The sequence below is a fragment of the Schistocerca serialis genome, chromosome 3, assembly GCF_023864345.2.
Source record: "Schistocerca serialis cubense isolate TAMUIC-IGC-003099 chromosome 3, iqSchSeri2.2, whole genome shotgun sequence".
Lineage (NCBI taxonomy): Eukaryota > Metazoa > Arthropoda > Insecta > Orthoptera > Acrididae > Schistocerca > Schistocerca serialis.
The window spans coordinates 313,209,800-313,229,062 of record NC_064640.1 but is presented as its reverse complement, the minus strand read 5'-3'; the positions used below and the strand labels follow the sequence as shown (position 1 = coordinate 313,229,062).

The 19,263-nt window shown below is 41.6% G+C and overlaps 1 protein-coding gene across 8 annotated transcripts in view; it reads right to left on the bottom strand.

Moving 5' to 3' along the window:
• Positions 1-18,771, bottom strand: part of LOC126470122 (ras-related protein Rab-7L1-like) — a 175,283-nt gene extending 156,512 nt beyond the window's left edge. For 7 of the 8 annotated variants that reach the window (XM_050097732.1, XM_050097733.1, XM_050097729.1 and 4 more), the window contains exon 1: positions 18,488-18,771. In XM_050097732.1, the coding sequence (XP_049953689.1) occupies positions 18,488-18,653 (166 nt within the window). In that variant the 5' untranslated portion in view covers positions 18,654-18,771. The remainder of the gene's footprint in view (positions 1-18,487) is intronic. The other variant, XM_050097734.1, reaches the window with a different exon arrangement.
• Between the last annotated feature and the right edge of the window lie 492 nt (positions 18,772-19,263).

Sequence of the window (19,263 nt, the reverse complement as noted above, 5' to 3'; positions counted from 1 at the left end):
ACACCGGTACAGGTCCAGGAATAATAGTACTTGTGCCGAAGAACCCAACAGTGAGCACAAGATCCGATTACCATCCAATTACATTACTTTGCATAGATTGCAAGATAATAGCAAAAATTCTCGTAGCGAGTATACAGGTAGTACTGTGTTATACTACTGGACCAGGCCAGACATGTAGCGTTCCTGGTAGAAACATCCTCAATGGAATCGGTATACTGCGAGACTGCGTTTTACACACCCACCTACATCAACAGCAAAGTACTGGCCTAAGTATTGACTTAGACAGGGCGTCCGACAAAGTGAGCTACGAGTTCTTGTGAGACGTGATGGTTCACTTCAGTTTCACGGAATCAGTACTACACATAATCTTACTGCTTATTTTGCAAATATGATTTCAAGGGTCCAAGTGAACGGGTACCTATCAGAAGAACTTCTAGTGCACATATCCTTCAGACATGGAGGCCCATTGTCCATGGCTTTATTTATAATATCGTCAGAGCCATTAATATGTACACTACATAGTCACACTGAAGCAAGCAGATTGGAAACAGCACCTTCATAATCAATGTGTACGCAGATGACCAAACCATAACAGTAAAAAAAAAAATCTGAAGTAGTATGCACAAAATATATTTTGAAATCCGGCATGTTGAGCAGCTGTTTGCAAAATCCTCTGGTTAACGAGTCGCATACACCTCGGCACTCATCCCTTTGAGGAATGTGACGAAATAAAAATACTAGACATTCGATTTAGAAAAGGAATAGCTGAATTCTTGAATGAGAACGCAAAAGAAATTGTGCTGAAGATAGGGAGAGCCTTGATACGCTTCCATCAAAAACAACTAAATGTAAAATGACGTGCCGAATGCGTTAATACCTACGTACTGTCAATGGCATGGTAAATTTCACGGATACTTCCACTGGAAAATGAATTTGGTGCTAGGATAAAAGTATACATAGCGCGGTTCCTATGAAGTCGTATGCTCCTGTGTCTGGCCAGGGAACAGGTAACACTTCCACTGAAGGCTGGGGGGGCTTAACCTGGTAGACTTCGAATGCAGATCAAGAGCGCGCGCCTTGTGAAAAATATGCTTCAATATGTAGGGACCCCAGCACTCCGTCTTCAGGCCACAAGTGGCCCACAGGGACCATCCAACAGCCGTGTCATCCTCAGATGAGCATGCGGATAGGAGGGGCGTGTGGTCAGCACACCGCTCTCCCGGTCGTTATGATGGGTTTCTGTGACCGGAGCTGCTACTATTCGGTCTAGTAGCTCCTCAATTGGCATCACGAGGCTGGGTACACTGTAGGGACCCCAGAAAATAAGTTAAACACGTCGTCCCATGCTAAGTCCACTGTGCAACAAGAGTGGCACATTATCAGAAGAGAGTACATTTTCCGGGGTTCCTGCAGACACAGCTCTGCTCTGGTGAGTATAACAAGGGCCTCACAGTGTGCGATTGAAATAGGGCGAAAACTGGAAACGTACTCCAAACATGAAGTACGTGGGACAGTATTCTTGTAGGTAAAGCGCCCTGATTGTACGCAGATTCGCCGTGAAACTCTGGTGCTATGCAGACCAAATGCAATGTCGCGTCCAGCCGTAGTGAAACGGTGCAAATAATTTGACCACGGCCACACAGGCACTGGCGACGCTGATCGGAAAGGAAAGAGGATCCGGCAGTGTGGATTTACATCTTTTCGGCAAGCTGAAAGAACGTCTGGGTGTAAAGAGATTTTCCGTTGATGAGGACGTTCACGCAGCGAATTTCGAATGGCTCCGTGTCAAAGGAATGCATTTCTATCTTCGAGAAATTGAATGATTGGTAGAAATTTCCGGCCCTTGTTTATAGAGACTTGTTGTCTATCTTGAAAAATAGAGTCATGTATAGGTGTCTCTATGAGGAGTAGTTCATCACTACACAGAAGTAGCTTGGACTGTCATAAAATGTGTAACTTACATCTGAATTCCACTCGTATCTGCAAAACACGTTTTGTTTCACCAACCCAGTGTGCTCAGTGAACCTGGATATGCTCAACTGTAGCCATTTTCTCCTTCATTGCTTTGGCAGCAGGAAAACTCGCCAATTCCTCTTTTCATGTCATGTACATGACATTTCGTTACAACTTTAATTTAATATGTTACCTGTACCATGTTCTAGTTGTGCACCAAACAGAGACTCTAATTTTTTTCCACTTGATGCTAAAAATAATAATGTAAAATTCAACATCGCGTTTGATCGAAGATAAACCTAAAATACTTTGGGTTATGTTCACAGTAACTCGTTCTGATAGTGAGTGAACGAGCCCCTCAACCGTCCAACAGTGACAGATCTCCACAGCTGCTAGGAAGGAAAGGAGATAAGGTTTTATTGTCTCGTCGACGACGAGCTCATTAAAGATGGAGCTCATGCTTGAATTCGGGTAGCATGGCGAAGGAAGTCGACTATATCCACTTCGAGAGAATGCCCTCTGCCATTTAGGGAAGTAACAGAAAAGTCTATATGTCTAGACGGACAGTTATTTTTATTTTCTTCCCCATATCTATCCAGTGTCTCCTTTCGTTCATTTTCCCCCTGCCTTTCCTTCCGGCTACAGTCCTTCCCGTTTGCTGTCTTTGCCCAATGATACCGAACAATGGCTAGGGCACTGGACATGTATTCGGATTGAGCAGAGATCAAATACCCATCCGGCATTCCTGATTTAGGTTTGAGTACCTTTCCTAAACCACTTCAGGTGAAATTCGCAAGTTTTCATCGACGCATAAATAACTAATCCATTTCTGTCCCCTTCACTAATCCGAGCTGATGTTCCAGTTTTACTGATCTGCACTTGGACGAGACGCGAAACTCTAACCTTCTTGTATTTGCTCTCTTCTTTTACTGTTTCCTGAGACGTCAATAATCAGTTATTGCTCTAAAGGCGCGGTTTCTCCAGTTCCTGTTGTAATCAAGTCTTATAACCCACACTTACCGTTGTTATTCTCATTTTGATTAGTTTTCCGCGATGTCATGTGGGGTTGGCAGATCTCCCGGTTTTTCGGGACAGTCCCGGTTTCAGAGATTGGAGAAATCGGTGTCCTGAAAAATTCTTTCGGGACGCAGTTTGTCCAGCATTTCGAATTTCAGAGAAAACTGTCTGTTTCCCTTAAGGAGTATTCTTGCACAGTAACGCTGCTGAGTGTTCCCTTATTGCCCCTTATATCACTTCAGTTAAAGTTTTGCACCAACGTGGTTATTTGTTTCTCTTTCTCAGTCGTATCGAGGTTAATGTGTTATCAAATGCTTGTTTCAAGTGAACTCAAATCCCAAAGAGTTAGTGCTCGTTCCAAGAAAAATATTGAGAAGAATGGCTCTTCATAAAACGAGGGAGAAGTGACTATGAAGCAGAATGTGTAGTTTGTGTTACGTTTCCATTGTAAACAGAGGAGAAGCAGATAGATATTAAGGGTCACTCTGCAAGCACTTTAAAAAAGTTGACAGTTATTTTGATTCAAATTCATTTAAATAGGGCAAACTAGTAACACTAGCGGAATTACCAATGTGCTATCATAGGTTAAACATCATATGTCTTTGAAATCAGTGGACTGTACGCCTATGCTAAGCGCCAAACTTTTTAAATATTCTGAAGCAGCAAAGAATGTGACGTTGGGTAGAAAAAAATCATCAGCAGTTGTGAAGTTTTTAAGCTTAAGAGAAGAGTCTGTTTATGCATCTACATATATACTCCGCAAGCCACCGTACGGTGCATGGCGGAGGGTACCCTGTACTACTACTTGTCATTTCCATTCCTGTTTCACTCGCAAATAGAGCGAGGGAAAAACGACTATCTATATGCCTCCGTATGAACCCTAATTTCTGGTATCTCCTCTTCGTGGCCTTTACGCGCAATGTATATTCGCGGCAGTAGAACTGTTCGGCAGTCGGCTTAAAATGTCGGATCTCTACATTTTCTCAATAGTGTTTGTCGAAAAGAACGTCACCTTTTCTCCGGGGATTCCCATTTGAGTTCCCGAAACAGCTCCGTAACACTTATGTGTTGTTTGAACCTACCACTAACAAACCTAGCAGCCCACCTCTGAATTGCTTCGATGTCTTCCTTCAATCTGACCTGGTACGGATCCCAAACATTCTAGCAGTACTCAAGAATAGGTCGCACCAGTGTCCTATATGCGGTATTCTGTCCTAAAATTCTCCCAATCAACCGAAGTCGACCACTCCCCTTCCCTACCACTGTTCTCATAGGCTCGTTCCACATCATATCGGTTTGCAACGTTACACCCAGATATTTAAACGACTTGACTGTGTCAAGCAAGACGCTAGTAGTATTGTATCGAATACTACAGGTTTGATCTTCATACTCATCCTCATTAACTTACATTTTTCCACATGTAGGAGTAGCTGGCATTCATCACACCAACTGGAAATTTTGTTTAAGTCGTCTTGTACCTTTCTACAGTCACTCAACTTCGACACCTTACCGTACACCACGGCATCGTCAGCAAACAACCGTAGATTGCTGCTCACCCTGTCCGCCAAATCATTTATGTATATAGAGAACAACAGCGGGCCTGTCACACTTCCCTGGGGCACTTCTGACGATACCCTTGTCTCTGATGAACACTCACCCCCGAGGACAAAATACTGGGTTCTATTATTTAAGAAGTCTTCGAGCCACTCACATATCTGTGAACTTATTCCACATGTTCTTACCTTCGTGAACAGCCTGCAATGGGGCACCGTGTCAAATTCTTTCCGGAAATCTAGAAATACTGGAACCTGCCTGTTGCCCTTCATCCATAGTTCTCATTATATCACGTGAGAAAAGGGCGAGCTGAGTTCCACGCGAGTGATGCTTTCTAAAATCATGTTGATTCGTGGACATAAGCTTCTCGGTCTGAAGAAAGTTTGCTATATTCCAACTGAGAATATGTTGAAGGATTCTGCAGAAAACAGTAGTTATGGATATTGGTCTGTAATTTTGCAGGTCCGTTCTTTTACCCTACGTATACACTGGAGTCATTTTTCCAGTCGCTTGGGACTTGGTGTTGGGCGAGAGATTCACGATAAATACAAGCTAGGTAAGGGGCCAGTGCTGTAGAGAACTCTTTGTAAAATCGTATCGGGATCCCATCTGGACCTGGTGATTTATTTGCTTTCAAATCTTTCAGTTGCTTCTCTACGCCAGGTATGCTTATTACTATGTCGTCCATACGGGAGTCTGTTCGATGGTCAAATGACGCTATGTTTGTACGATTCTCCTGAGTGAACGACTTCTTGAATGCGGAATTTAAAACTTCGACTTTCGTTTTGCTACCTTCAACTGCCATACCAGATTGGTCAACAAGGAACTGAACGGAAGCCTTAGACCCACTTAGCGATTTTACTTAAACCAAAATTTTCTCGTGTTTCTGCCAGATCATGTGCAAGGTGTGACGGTGATAATTGTTGTATGCTGCACGCATAGATCTTTTCACAGGCGCACGAATCTCTAACGTTCGTTTGTCGTCATTTGTGCGTTCCCTTTTGAACAGAGAGTGCAACAGCCTGGTGTCTTCCTACAATCAATCAACTTCGGCACCTTACGTTGGCGTCAGTAGAAGCGTTCGGCAGTCCGCTTCAAATGCCGGTTCTCTAAATTACAATTTTTTAGTCAGTTTAAGAGAAATGTCGCTGTTCGTCATACAGAAATAGTGGCAACCGTAATTTCATGTAAATGTTGATTCAAGAACATTCATTTTAACATTAACGCTGTTATTGGATTTACAATTCGCGGCCTTTAAATTTTCGCGCCACCTCAGCCGAACGTTTGATGTTTGTTTTAAACAGTGAACTGTGTGCGAAGTTCCGCTTACAGAGAAGTGAAGTATGCCTGATTAAAATCTAAGAAACGTTCTCGCGGCCCTATAGTTGTAGAAAAAATAGCAAAATAAATAAAAGAACGCGGAAAGCTTTTTTCTGTGGCTTGAATATTTCTTGAGGCTTGTAATAATGTAGATCGGTATAGAGCTAGAAGAAATAACCACACCGGGAAATAAATTAGTCACCCCGGTGCGCACGCACATATGAATCGTTAAGCCTTTACAGACAGTGCAGCGATCGACTCATGTGCTCCACCACGCACGAACTGCCTGTTCGTGGAGGACAAGGCAGCAGTGAGACAGTTAATGTTTCAAGCGGACATTGTACGTAAACATGGGTAAATGTAAGGACGTGACAGAGTGGCGAAAAGAGGCAATTGTGTTTGTCCGTACCCTTGGCCATACGGTTTGTGAATTTGCTGGCTTCGTCGGTGTTTGGCTGCGAACTGTTCAATGTGTCTACAAGTTGTGGTGTAAGACACGTGGCCAGAAAAGAGTAAGTCAAAATTTTCGTCGGAAAAATAGCCTGACTGAGACGGATCGGAGATGTGTTTCATGGCTTGTGAATTAAAATCGCTTCCAGACCCGACAGGAATTGCTGCAGGCAAGTGAATGGAGGTCCATCCTCAACTGTTTGCGAGAGAACATTATGACGGAAACTGCACGAAAAGAACATTTAGAGGGAATCACTTCGCAAGAGGCCGTTACTCACATAGGCACATAAAGCTGAGCGTCCTCGATGGGCTAGGTATCATCGAACGTGGACAGTAACCGACTGGCGGAACGTAGTGTGGCCTGACGAACCACATTTTGCCTACATTCAAATGACTTACGTCGTCAAGTGGAGCGGAGGACAAATGAAGGATTTCATTCCGAATGCGTGCATGGTCAGGTTCAAGCCGGAGGCGGGCCTGTGATATTTTGGGGGTGTTTTTATTATCATGAATTGGGCCTGCTCACTGAGGTGACCACTAACACGAACCAACATGTTTATTTGAACACTGTGAATGATCAGTTGTTGTTTTTCTAACAACATTTGCATGATCAGTATGCTGTTGGTACTCCTGTTTTTCAAAGAGACAATAGCGACAACAGCGAAGTTCTTCAGCCTGCAAGAATATGTGACTGGTTTTCCGAACACTCCCCCAGCCTATTATATCTCGACTGGCCTGCAAAATCACCCGCCTTGAACACCACAGAGAATTTGTGAGACACGTTGGAACAGCGGGTAGAACGACGACATCAGCATGCCCGTAATTTGATGGATTTGGGCGATCAAGTCTTTAGCCAATGGTTTAACCTGGATGCGACGTTCCTGCACAACCCCGTGGACTCACTTCCTAACCGAATCCATGCGGTTATCAACTCCAGATGTGGAATTCAACAATATTAAATCATGCGCGTAATGATTTCTGTAGGTGTGACTAATTTTTTGTCCAATGAGCTTAGTTGTTACTTAGACTGGGGCGCACAACAGCGCGGCCATTAGTGTCCAAGATATATTCTTCCAAATGAACAAATGTAATAAGTTGAAATAATAAAAACGGAGATAAATGGTAGTTATTAAGAGTTTGGTCTTTGTGAATAACTGAACTCCGTTTCTCCTCCAACGACAAATCCAGTATGAACAGTGATTGTTACAGGGCAAGGGAATGACGCAAGGCAAATGTTTGTCCAGCAAGCATGTTCCAAGTAGCACCCAACACTGATATATGGCGCGCCTATCTTTGCTTGTCCTCAGTACATGTGACACGAGCCTATCACAAGCTTTTACTCGGCTGTCACTCGTTCGGGACGAAAGTCCTCCCCATCAGGATCGAGAGAATAAGTCTAACGCTTTGTAAAACACTAATAATAGATATCATAGAATGCCTTATGCAATAACATGATGCATACAGGATGAAGTTACAGTCTTCAGAGAGTCTTGACGCGAGCCTTTTATCACTGCACGCGTTGAAAGCCCAAACTAACCAGCTGTAGCAGTGAGAAAATCAAATGCAAACTGATGTTGTGAAGATGTGGCTCTCCTCTGATTGTAGCTGAGCACTGTTAAATGTTGTGTTCTAGGAAGCAGTGTGATTTTCAGTCTCTGGACGCTATCGGTCAACTCAATCTCTACATAGCTTTTAGATCGCTTTCTGCTTCGGTTGTGGTGAATGAAGAGTTGATTTCCAGCTTTTGTCTTGCTTCTGTAGACAACTGCAAGAGATACGCTACACATCTGCCTGATCATCTTCACGTCATTGTTGTTGAAAGCTGTACAATTCTGCAATAAGCACGAACGCAGCTGCTCCTGGCGCCCCAAGCCATCTCATCAGATTTGAGTACAATATGATAATGCGGAACTCGTCGGAATGAATGAGTTACAGCTAAGTGACACACCTGTTCTGTAAATGTAAACGTCGCGTGACTAGGGCCTCCCGTCGGGTAGACCGTTCGCCGGGTGCAAGTCTTTCGATTTGGCGCCACTTCTGCGACTTGCGCGTCGATGGGGATGAAATGATGATGATTAGGACAACACAACAACCAGTCCCTGAGCGGAGAAAATCTCAGACCCAGCCGGGACTCGAACCCGGGCCCTTAGGACTGACGTTCTGTCGCGCTGACCACTCAGCTACCGGGGGCGGACACCTGTACTGTGAGGTCACACTTTTCACGATACCCGATCTCTCGCTGGATATCTCTTCCTCTTATGTTTCCTTCCATTGTCATATTACAACATCAATCGAAACTTATCGCTAAAAAAATAAAAATTGCAAAATCGTTTCTGGTGGTAATATTCTCCATCATACCGTTAACATGAGTTTACTAATGCGCACTTCCCGTGACAACATCATGAGACCGTCGCACATTAAGTCCTACTAAGAAGAACTCACCACTCCAAAACTGTTATTACCTGGATAAAACCAAATCTTTTTGCCCGCTTCATTCCATATTTTTCTTCTCTCGCAAGGTTCATTTCGAGAACATGTAATGGCTCAGCTGCCTGTGCCCTTGAGGTGCAATGTAAATCATCCAGGTTTTCAATATTACATTACCTTAGGGCAAGAGGAGCAAAATATCGGTTTTATTAGTATCGCCATTCCAGTAAGAACAACTAATGAACTACCTGCGCTTATATGAGAGAGAGTCGTTCAGTACATACACCCACGTACTCGATGCGTATCCTCGTGTGTATCATACATACAATAAAAATAAGCTACTGTAACTGGCAGTTGACCGTAAATTAGTGTTACGCAAATATGGAGCAACGAAGAGGTAATTAGAAAAATCTCGTCATTTCTCATTCTGCTTGTCAAGCGTCATCTTCGAGAAACGCACTTCGTGTACCATGACCTATGACTTACTGTACCAGATACCTGACGAAGTATTATGACAGCTTCGAGAGAGGATGTTGACGTGATGTACACTAGCATCCAGTGTTTAGTTGAACATTATCTTACTCAAACGTATCCTTAATAACAATCACTCGAAGCGCAACAAACAACTGATTACCGTTGCCATGCTCCCACCCCGTGAGCATTCCTCGTCACTACATATTAGCTTCCCGCAGCAGCATCAGCTGCAGTTGTCTTCCTTAGAAAGGTAAGTGGGATTGGGTTTCACTCATACTAGTCAGCTATTGTTACAATAACAAGCTACCTCAGACAATATGTCGAAATTAATTCAAAGGCGGCAGATTAGATAAAAATAGACGTGACTGGCTTGTAGTATTTCATTAGCAGACTGCATAGATATGAGTGACAAACTGAACGTTTTACAAAAAGTGCGATATAATTGGCTCCTGGGTCGGTGATAACAAAGCATGTTTGGAATTTGGTAGCATTTAAATCTGCTGTCTGACTTGCATGCCAGTCGTTTTTGTGTGCTTACGCTTCAGGTACATATCATACAGTTTGTTTGGCGTTGCTTGGAGGCCAGTACCCTAATAGAAAGGTTTCGATCGCTGAAAGACGTTCCAGCCATTACTTGGACAGTGTCGCAAGTGGCGCATTAGTTTTAACTTTGAACAAACTAGACGAGTTACCAGCAGTTATTTATGGTAAATAATTGTGCCTCAATACTTTAAAATTACGTTACACGTTACACTCACCGGTATCGGTATTGTTGTCGCAATTTCATTTGTAAAGTCAATAATTACAAATTTTTGCTTTGTAGTTTTGATTCTGTTGGACAAATTCCATATACTATCATTAAAAGTTTGTCTATTTTAGGTGCAAAGTATAGCAGATGACGGAAATACGAGGGCGTGCTGAAAACTAATGCCTCCGATTTGTTTATGAGAAAACCCTTAAAGCTTTTTTAAATAAGACAAACGTTATTAGCATTTTACATCTCTATACTTCATATCTAAATATTTAGTTCTCAACATACTCGCCCTTGCGACGAACACATTTCTACCACGAGCCCAGTTTGTTGATACCGTCACTGTAGAATGTTTGACTTTGTTGACGGAGCTATAACCTCATCTCTGTTTGCACCATTTCGTCACTATGAAAGTGAAGCCCTCAAAGGTATTCTATAAATTTTGGAAACATGTGAAAATCGGATTGAGTCTAGTCGGGACTGTATTGGAGGATTATCGATGAGTGAACCAAGGTGTCGGGCTGATGCAGATGTCACAGTGCTCGTGTGTGGTCTGACGTTCTCATGCTGGAAGAGAAGATGCTCCATGTGTGGATGAACCCTTCGAATCCGGAGGTCGATTACGCATGCTGTTTCTCACGCACCGACTTAGTTACGTTACATATCGCCATGTTACACGCCACAGTTCGGAGCCCTCTAGGAGCAGAAGGCTGCAAATATATAGACAAGAAGAATAAAGATATACAATGTCAATAACTTTTGTATATTTATTTAAAAAGCTTTGTGATTTTTGACATGAAAATTTGAAGTCATTCCTTTTCAGCGTGCCTTCGTAGCAGATTCAAATAGCTGTCAACAGACTGGTGTGCAGGACAGACCAGTGTATCACAAGTCAGAAAACTTATTTTGTGGCTTTGAAGTAAGACACAGTAGTGGAGATTTTTCTTCTTCCTTGTTGCAAAATATTATGTAATGTCTAATAACAGACACAGCAATTATGATCCTCTTCTGATGTTACGTTTGTCAAACTGTAGAGCCGAGCCAAGTTTTGTAAACACACACTAACACACGCGCAATCGAAGTTGACACTCAGGCGCGGTGGCTGATGCCTGCGACCGTAAAGGCATTTCTCATTTACAGTCGCTCCCATCAGCCACCGCGCCGAGTGTCAACTTCGCATGCGCGAACAATATTCAGTACATTAACATAAAAAACTCTAACAGTTTCCACATATTTAAAAATTTCGTTTGGTGCATAGAAACTACTATTCTGACGACCATTTTCAGAAAAAGCAATTCAGCATTAATACTTCCCTGCTGTCTTTCTATTAAGTTTTGTACTATGACTGAAAAAAAAAAACAACATTGATAGCCCCACTATCAAAGATAAAAAGGTAACATCAATGGCTCTGAGCACTATGGGACTTAACATCTATTGTCATCAGTCCCCTAGAACTTAGAACTACTTAAACCTAACCAACCTAAGGACAGCACACAACACCCAGCCATCACGAGGCAGAGAAAATCCCTGACCCCGCCGGGAATCGAACCCGGGAACCCGGGCGTGGGAAGCGAGAACGCTACCGCACGACCACGAGATGCGGGTAAAGGTAACATCAATTTCGCTATTATGTAGTTGTATACTTCATCTTCATTATGATAATGTGTTGTCTCAGGCGTATCCTTTCCCAAAGCATATACCTTATTAACTCGGTTGCAATTGTTTGCTTAAACTACCATATTTTCCCAGTTTCTCCGTGAATGGTTTACATATTTCTGATTTCAGTCCCCCTCACCCTCCGCCCAACATATCCCCCTTGGTCCCATTAATTATTTATAACAAGCTGTAATTGAACAAATCAGGCCAAAAATTAAATAAAAATATCGTGGTGAGACACACTGAGGTGATGAAAGTCATGGGATAGCGATATGTTCAAATACAGATGGCGTCAGTATCGCGTACACTATATATAAAACGGCAGTGCATTGGCGGAGCTGTCATGTGTACTTAGGTGATGCATGTGAAAAGGTTTCAGACGTGATTATGGCCGCATGATGTGAACTGACAGACTCTGGATGCGGAATGGTAGTTGGAGCTAGACAGGGAATTCAATATTCCGAGATCCACAGTATCAAGAGTATGCCGAGAATACCAAATTTCAGGCATTACCTCTCACCACATACAACGCAGTGTGGCCGATGGCCTTCACTTGACGACCAAGAGCAGACGTGTTTGAGTAGAGTTACCAGTGCTAACAGACAAACAACACTACGTGAAATAACAGCAGAAATCAATGTGAGGCGTACGGCCAACTCATCCCTTAGGTCATTGTAGAGAAATTTGGCGTTAATGGGCTACGGCAGCAGAGGATTGATGTGAGTGTGATTGCTAACAGCACGACATCGCCTGCAGTGCCTCTTCTGGGCTTGTGACAATATCAGGTGGACCGTAGATGACTGGAAAAATGTGACCGGGTCAGATGAGTCCCAATTTCAGTTAGCAAGAGCCAGTGGTAGCATTTGAGTGTGGCACAGACCCCACGAAGCAATGGACCCAAGTTGTCAACAAGGCACTGTGCAAGCTGGTGGTAGCTCCATAACAGTGTGGGCTGTGTTGACATGCAATGGACTCTGTGTTCTCGATGTTCAGCTACTTGGAGACCATCTGCAGCCATTCATGGACTTCATGTTCCCAAGTAATTATGGAATTTTTATAGCCAACAATCCACTATGTCACTAAATCACAGTTATTCACGACTGGTTTTAAAAACATTCTGGACAGTCTGCAAATTATTTGTACATCCATATCTCCCAATATGAATCCAATCAAACATTTATGGGACATAATGGAGACGTCAGTTCGTGCACAACATCCCGCACCAGGAGCACTTTTGCAGTTATTGACGGTTATACACACAGCATGGCTCAATATTTCTGCAGGGGCCTTCCAACAACTTGTGGAATCCACGCTGCACTACACAAAAGGAAATATGACATGATATTAGGAGCTGTACCATGATTTTTGTCACCTCAGTGAATGAAAATGCTAACAGCTTGAAATATTTATTTAAGTATAGATTTATCCTATATTGCAGTGTTTTTCATGTGTGATGCAAGTCCAGAATGTCCAGTGTTGCACAGCAGCTGATACTCCCATAGGCAGACCGGTCTCTGCATTACGCTACAGACAGTTGCTCAGATAATATGGTAGGTAATAAAATTAGATTAGCTGGGAGTTTCCATCGAATGAAATACAAGAAAATGTTTGGAGCATTCAGCATTTCATACTGGTATATCAGTAGCATTTGCTCATAGAGCTGTGTGTAAACTCAGACTGTATAACAATAGTGAATCAGTTGAAGAATTCAGATACTATTGCACTTCAGCTTCCTATTACAGTTTATGCATGATGGAGAGGTTGACACTGAAATGTTCTGCTTTTCTGATAAAGTTTGGCTGCATTAATTACAGCTCATGAGGAATTGGACAAGAATTTTGAAAACTCCAGTGATGATTGTTCTGAAGTTCACATACCTTGATAAATGCATTCAAACTTCATCAGAAAATGAGCATTTCTGGATAATCCTCTCCATCACACAGCACCTGCAATAGTCAGTTGTAGTGCTGACACTGAGCAACAGTACTGCCACCTTAATTGGTGAACTGATGCAGTGCCGGTACTTGCAATGTTTCATGTTGAATTTGTGCACAGCTCTGTGAGCAGATGCTACTGACACGTGTCTAAAGTGCTAAATGGTGCAAAAATTTTATTGGATTTCCTTCCAAGGGCACTCCTAACTCATCTCGTTTATTAACTAATGCAGTGTCCAAATAACAGGCTGTAGCATAATGCTATGATCACAGCCTATCTATGGGGGTATTAGTTCCAGTGCACTGCCAGAGTGCTTGCATTATACATGAAACCACCTGTAGTATAACTCTGTATTTAAATAAAAATTTCAAGCTGCTATCAGTTTGGTATCTCACCTCAATAAGTGTCATTTTTCAACCTGCTGTGTTCATTTAGAGCTTGTTAATAGTAAACAATTGGCGGAAGGGGGGTATGTTCATTGGAGGAACAGAAATCAGAACAATGGGAACCAAACATGGAAAAATTGGGGAAGGATGTTAGTTTAATTACCTATAAAAGTAAATTATTTATTAATTTCTCTAACCCAATCTGATTAGGGTTGTTAGGCCCTCTCTTACTCTGGACCAGGTTTTCACACATACAGTACCTTTTTACACCACAGTTACCTAAGGAATAACAAATTAAATTTGACAGATGATATTAAAATGATTCGAGTGTCTATACAATGTGAGTAAATTATACTGATTATGAACTAATGAAGTTGATACTGGCAGTACTTCTACTCATCCTGCTGCCAGCACCACTACCACTAATAATAATAATAATAATAATAATAGTAGTAGTAGTAGTAGTAGTAGTAGTAGTAGTAACAAACAGTAGTGGTGGTGGTGTTGGTGATGGTAGATATAAAAAGGGTTTAAAGGTGTACAAAATATATGTTTTCTGGTATATTGAGCTCTGAGGAATGAAAACTTAAGGAGACTAGCTAAGAATACTGGGAAATGAGGGAGAACTGGTTAGAAAATAGGATGTACAGGGGTAACAAGTGCATACAGGGGCAATTGTAGTCATTATTGTTGCTTCAATAGACATGTCATTAAGTGTCTTTTGAAGCTGGAGATGTTAATCAGTTATCTAATTATAATGTGGGAGGTGATTTCAGAGTTGGGCTCCCATTACTGAGAAGGACTTCAGAAAGTGGGTGAATGATGGAGTGGGGAAAACAATTTTGCTCTGATGGGAATGGGTGTTTCTCCCACATTGTTCAGAGAAGAGTGTTAAAGTCAAGGAGAGAGATGAGGGACAGCATACACTGATGACAGTACAGAAGACAGATCTACATTTACATCTACATCCAAATCTATATCTATCTACATAGATACTCCGCAAGCGACTGTACAGTGATGAAGAAGAGTGCCCTGTACCACTACTAGACCTTTTCTTTCCTGTTTCACTCACAAATAGAGCGAGGGAAAAATGACTGTTTATATGCCTCCATATTAGCCCCAATTTCTTTTATCTTGTCTTTGTGGTCCTTACACATAATGTACAGACAGTCAGCTATGTCAGTTCTCTAAATTTTTTCAATAGTTCTTTCCAGTCGCTTGGGACTTTGTGTTGGGCAAGAGATACGGGACCAATGCCTTTGAGTACTTCTTTGTAAAATCAAACTGGGAAACTATGCAAATACACAGAAAGAAGGATCCTTTATTGTATGATTATATGATAGCGGAACAAACACTGGTAGCAGTTACTTCTGTAAAATATCTGGGAGTATGCGTACGGAATGATTTGCAGTGGAATGATCATATAAAATTAATTGTTGGTAAGGCGGGTGCCAGGTTGAGATTCATTGGGAGAGTCCTTAGAAAATGTAGTCCATCAACAAAGGAGGTGGCTTACAAAACTCTCATTCAACCTATACCTGAGTACTGCTCATCAGTGTGGAATGCGTACCAAGTCGGGTTGACAGAGGAGATAGAGAAGATCCAAAGAAGAACGGTGCATTTCATTAAGGATTATTTGGTAAGCGCGATAGCATTACGGAGATGTTTGGCAAACTCAAGTGGCAGACTCTGCGAGAGTGGCACTCTGCATCGCGGTGTAGCTTGCTGTCCAGGTTTCGAGAGGGTGCGTTTCTGGACGAGGTATTGAATATATTGCTTCCCCTTACTACCTCCTGAGTAGATCACGAATGTAAAATTAGAGAGATTCTAGCACGCACGAAGGCTTTCCGGCAGTCGTTCTTCCCGCAAACCATACGTGACTGGAACAGGAAAGGGAGGTAATGACAGTGGCACGTAAGGTGCCCTCCGCCAAAGGTATAAAATGTAGACTGGCAAGGAAAGCGTTTCTGAAGGAGAGAAATTTGTTAACATTGAGTATAGATTTAAGTGTCAGGAAGTCGTTTCTGTAGCCATGTATGGAAGTGAAACATGGACGATAAATAGTTTGGACAAGAAGAGAATAGAAGCTTTCGAAATGTGGTGCTACAGAAGAATGCTGAAGATTATATGGGTAGATCACATAACTAATGAGAAGGTATTGAATAGGATTGGGGAGAAGAGAAGTTTGTGGCACAACTTGACTAGGAGAAGGGATCGGTTGGTAGGACATGTTCTGAGGCATCAAGGGATCACAAATTTAGCATTGGAGGGCAGCATGGAGGGTAAAAATCGTGGAGGGAGACCAAGAGACGAATACACTAAGCAGATTCAGAAGGATGTAGGTTGCAGTAAGTACTGGGAGATGAAGAAGCTTGCACAGGATAGAGTAGCATGGAGAGCTGCATCAAACCAGTCTCAGGACTGAAACCACAACAACAACAACAACAACAACAACCTTCAGCTGCCACACCAGACTGGTCAACAAGGGACTGCATGGAAGCCTTAGACCCACTTAGCGATTTTACACAAGACCAGAGTTTCCTCAGGTTCCCTGCCAGGTCTTTTGCTAAGGTGTGTCAGTAGTAGTAGTTGTAGGCTTTGTGCATATATCTTTTCATAGGCGCACAAGTGTTTAGTAACCTTTCCTTGTCGTCACTTGCGCATTCCCTTTTGAACCAAGAGTGCAACAGCCTCTGCTGCCTCGGCATCCTCCAAATTTCATTATTAAACCATGGTGAGTCATCTCCATCCTTTATTCACTTACTAGGCTCATAACTCTCCAGAACACGATTTACAAACTGCTTTAACTTTACCCATAATTCCTCTATATCCATATTACTGCAACTAAGTGATGCCAATCCACGGTCTAAGTGAGATGCTAATAACTGCGTAACTAGTACACACACTCTCCTAGCCTTATTGACTGATGGTATGGAAATCTCTGAACTTGTCTGTGCGCAGCTAGGACATCTGTGCATATGATGGTGAAATATGATCAGAGTCAAATAATGGCAAAAGTATTTAAAAAAAAATAAAAAATAAAAAAAAAAAATAAAAAAAAAAAGACCATAGCATTTGGGAAAGGAATGCACGAAGGAACACATTTTCAGAATGAGAACGCAATGAGGTGTGAAGTGCAGAAGAGATAAAAGTGAAATTCTGTATTTCTTTTTATCTTTGTTTCACATGTTGCCACAGGTATCCACAGGAGGCGGGGCACTCCTACCCCCCACCCAGCCCTCTAATCTGAAGTACAGAGTTTTTTTTCGTGATAGAGTGGATAACAACAAAAATTTTCTACAGGCTCCCATACAGTGGGATCTATAAATGTGTGTTTTGGGGTCAGTCGTGGTACAAAACTTAAGGAAAAAGTCATCAAGAAATTATTAATATTGAATGGCTTTTTCTGCAAATGGTCATCAGTATAGTAGTTATTATGCACCGAAAAAACTGTTAGAACCTTGTACATTAATGTACTGAATAGTTTGTATTTGCAGACGTGAAAGGTACTTCATGCTGAAGCCTTATAAATTCATCGTCAGAGGAGGAACATAATGGTTCTGTGCAGTAGCAGATATCCATAACATTTTACAACAAGAGGAAAGAGAAATCTACACTATTCTCAGTCTTTCTGGTCTTGCATAATGATCTGCACCCCCCCCCCCTGCCCCCCTTACACACACACACACACACACACACACACACACACACACACACACACACACACACACACACTAAAAGGAAAAATTTGTAGCATCTGACTTTCCAAATGAAATTGTGCTGAATACCAGAGTAAATAAATTTAACTCCAGAATTTATCAAGTTACTGAAACTACTTATATTTTCTTATTATTCAGTCCACTTATTAAATATTGTTCTGTCACTGTATGTGACAAAAACTGAAGAATTAAAGCATCAGTTGTACAGTATTTACCAGCAGTTAAATGTGTGTCATCACAGAGAAAGTACTTTTAACTTCTCTCACTAATACAAATCATTTACAGTTCTGGATTAATTAAAAATGTTTTCTGCAATGGTAAAGTCTCTTTAACACTTGTTCTGTAGCAATTCAATCCAAACCTGTTATATAAAAAAAAAAAAAAAAAAAAAAAAAAAACAGTCCCCAACAACTGACTGGCATCAATGTAATTTGCAACAGAAAGCACCTTCCATAATTTAAGTATTACTCTCACTTAAATGAACTTTCAGTGTGTCAAAAGAAATACAGCATGAAAATTGTGTTTCAAGTCACACCCCCTTATTTACTTTGGCATAGAAAGCAAACTTTGGTTTCATTCTAATAATGCAGTAAAAACAGAACTAAAAGGGACTGATGCCTTAGCTGTTTAGTCCCCCTTAAAGATCCCAACAACCACCACCAGAACTAAAATGTTCATTTCTACATTACAAGATACAACAGAATGTGCAGAGAATATCCTGTCACTAGTATCACATTGTTATTATAGCAAACTGTCACTTCTTGTTTTGGATCACACACATTCAAAAACCTGCATATGGTGGTGTTAAAAGGTTAATAACTACTGAAATAAAGACAAGCACTCACTTGGTTCAGATGAATAGAATTGAGCTTCACTTTCTGGTTCACTACCCTCATCTGCAGGTGACCTATCCCGACTCATATTTTCCTTATCACTCCTACTTTTCTCCTCTTCTGAGTCGATTGAGCCAACTCGTGGCCAAAATACTAGCTGGGTCCTGTTGCTGGACATGCACACCCATGTGACACACAGTGAAACAGGAAACCAACATGAGAAGACCTAGAACGCTGCTGGCAGTTCTCTCCCCCACTCAAACTGCATACTGGTAATTGGGTTCTGTGCTGCTGGCTGGCCACTCCTGGCTGTTATATAAAACCCTCCTCAAGGTTGAATACAAACTGGCTTGTTTCATAACATCTTGCTGTGTAGTGACCAGCTTACAAATATTATGTAATCAGTTTTCATTCATGGTAATACACTTGCTATATTTACCATCAAGAAAGCTTTTACCCCAGAATTCTCTATTAAAAATTGTAAGTGTGACCTTTTCCAGAAACATATCTTACATAAAAATGCTGCTCTTTCAGTGAGCATTTCTTGAACTCATTTACCTGTCACATTGTCATCAACAAGCAACAAACATTTCCTTAAATTTTCTTTATTAAATACTTTACTTCTTTTTACTTTGTTTCTGATTCAGATATGATACTCACAAAACTGATTAACTGAAAAAGCTTTCCTACAGATTATTTCATTGGCTGTGTTTCACATGCTTAACAATAACTTCCTTTGGTCTTTTGTGCAAAGACAATTAATTTAGATATTTACTCATGAGAGTAAT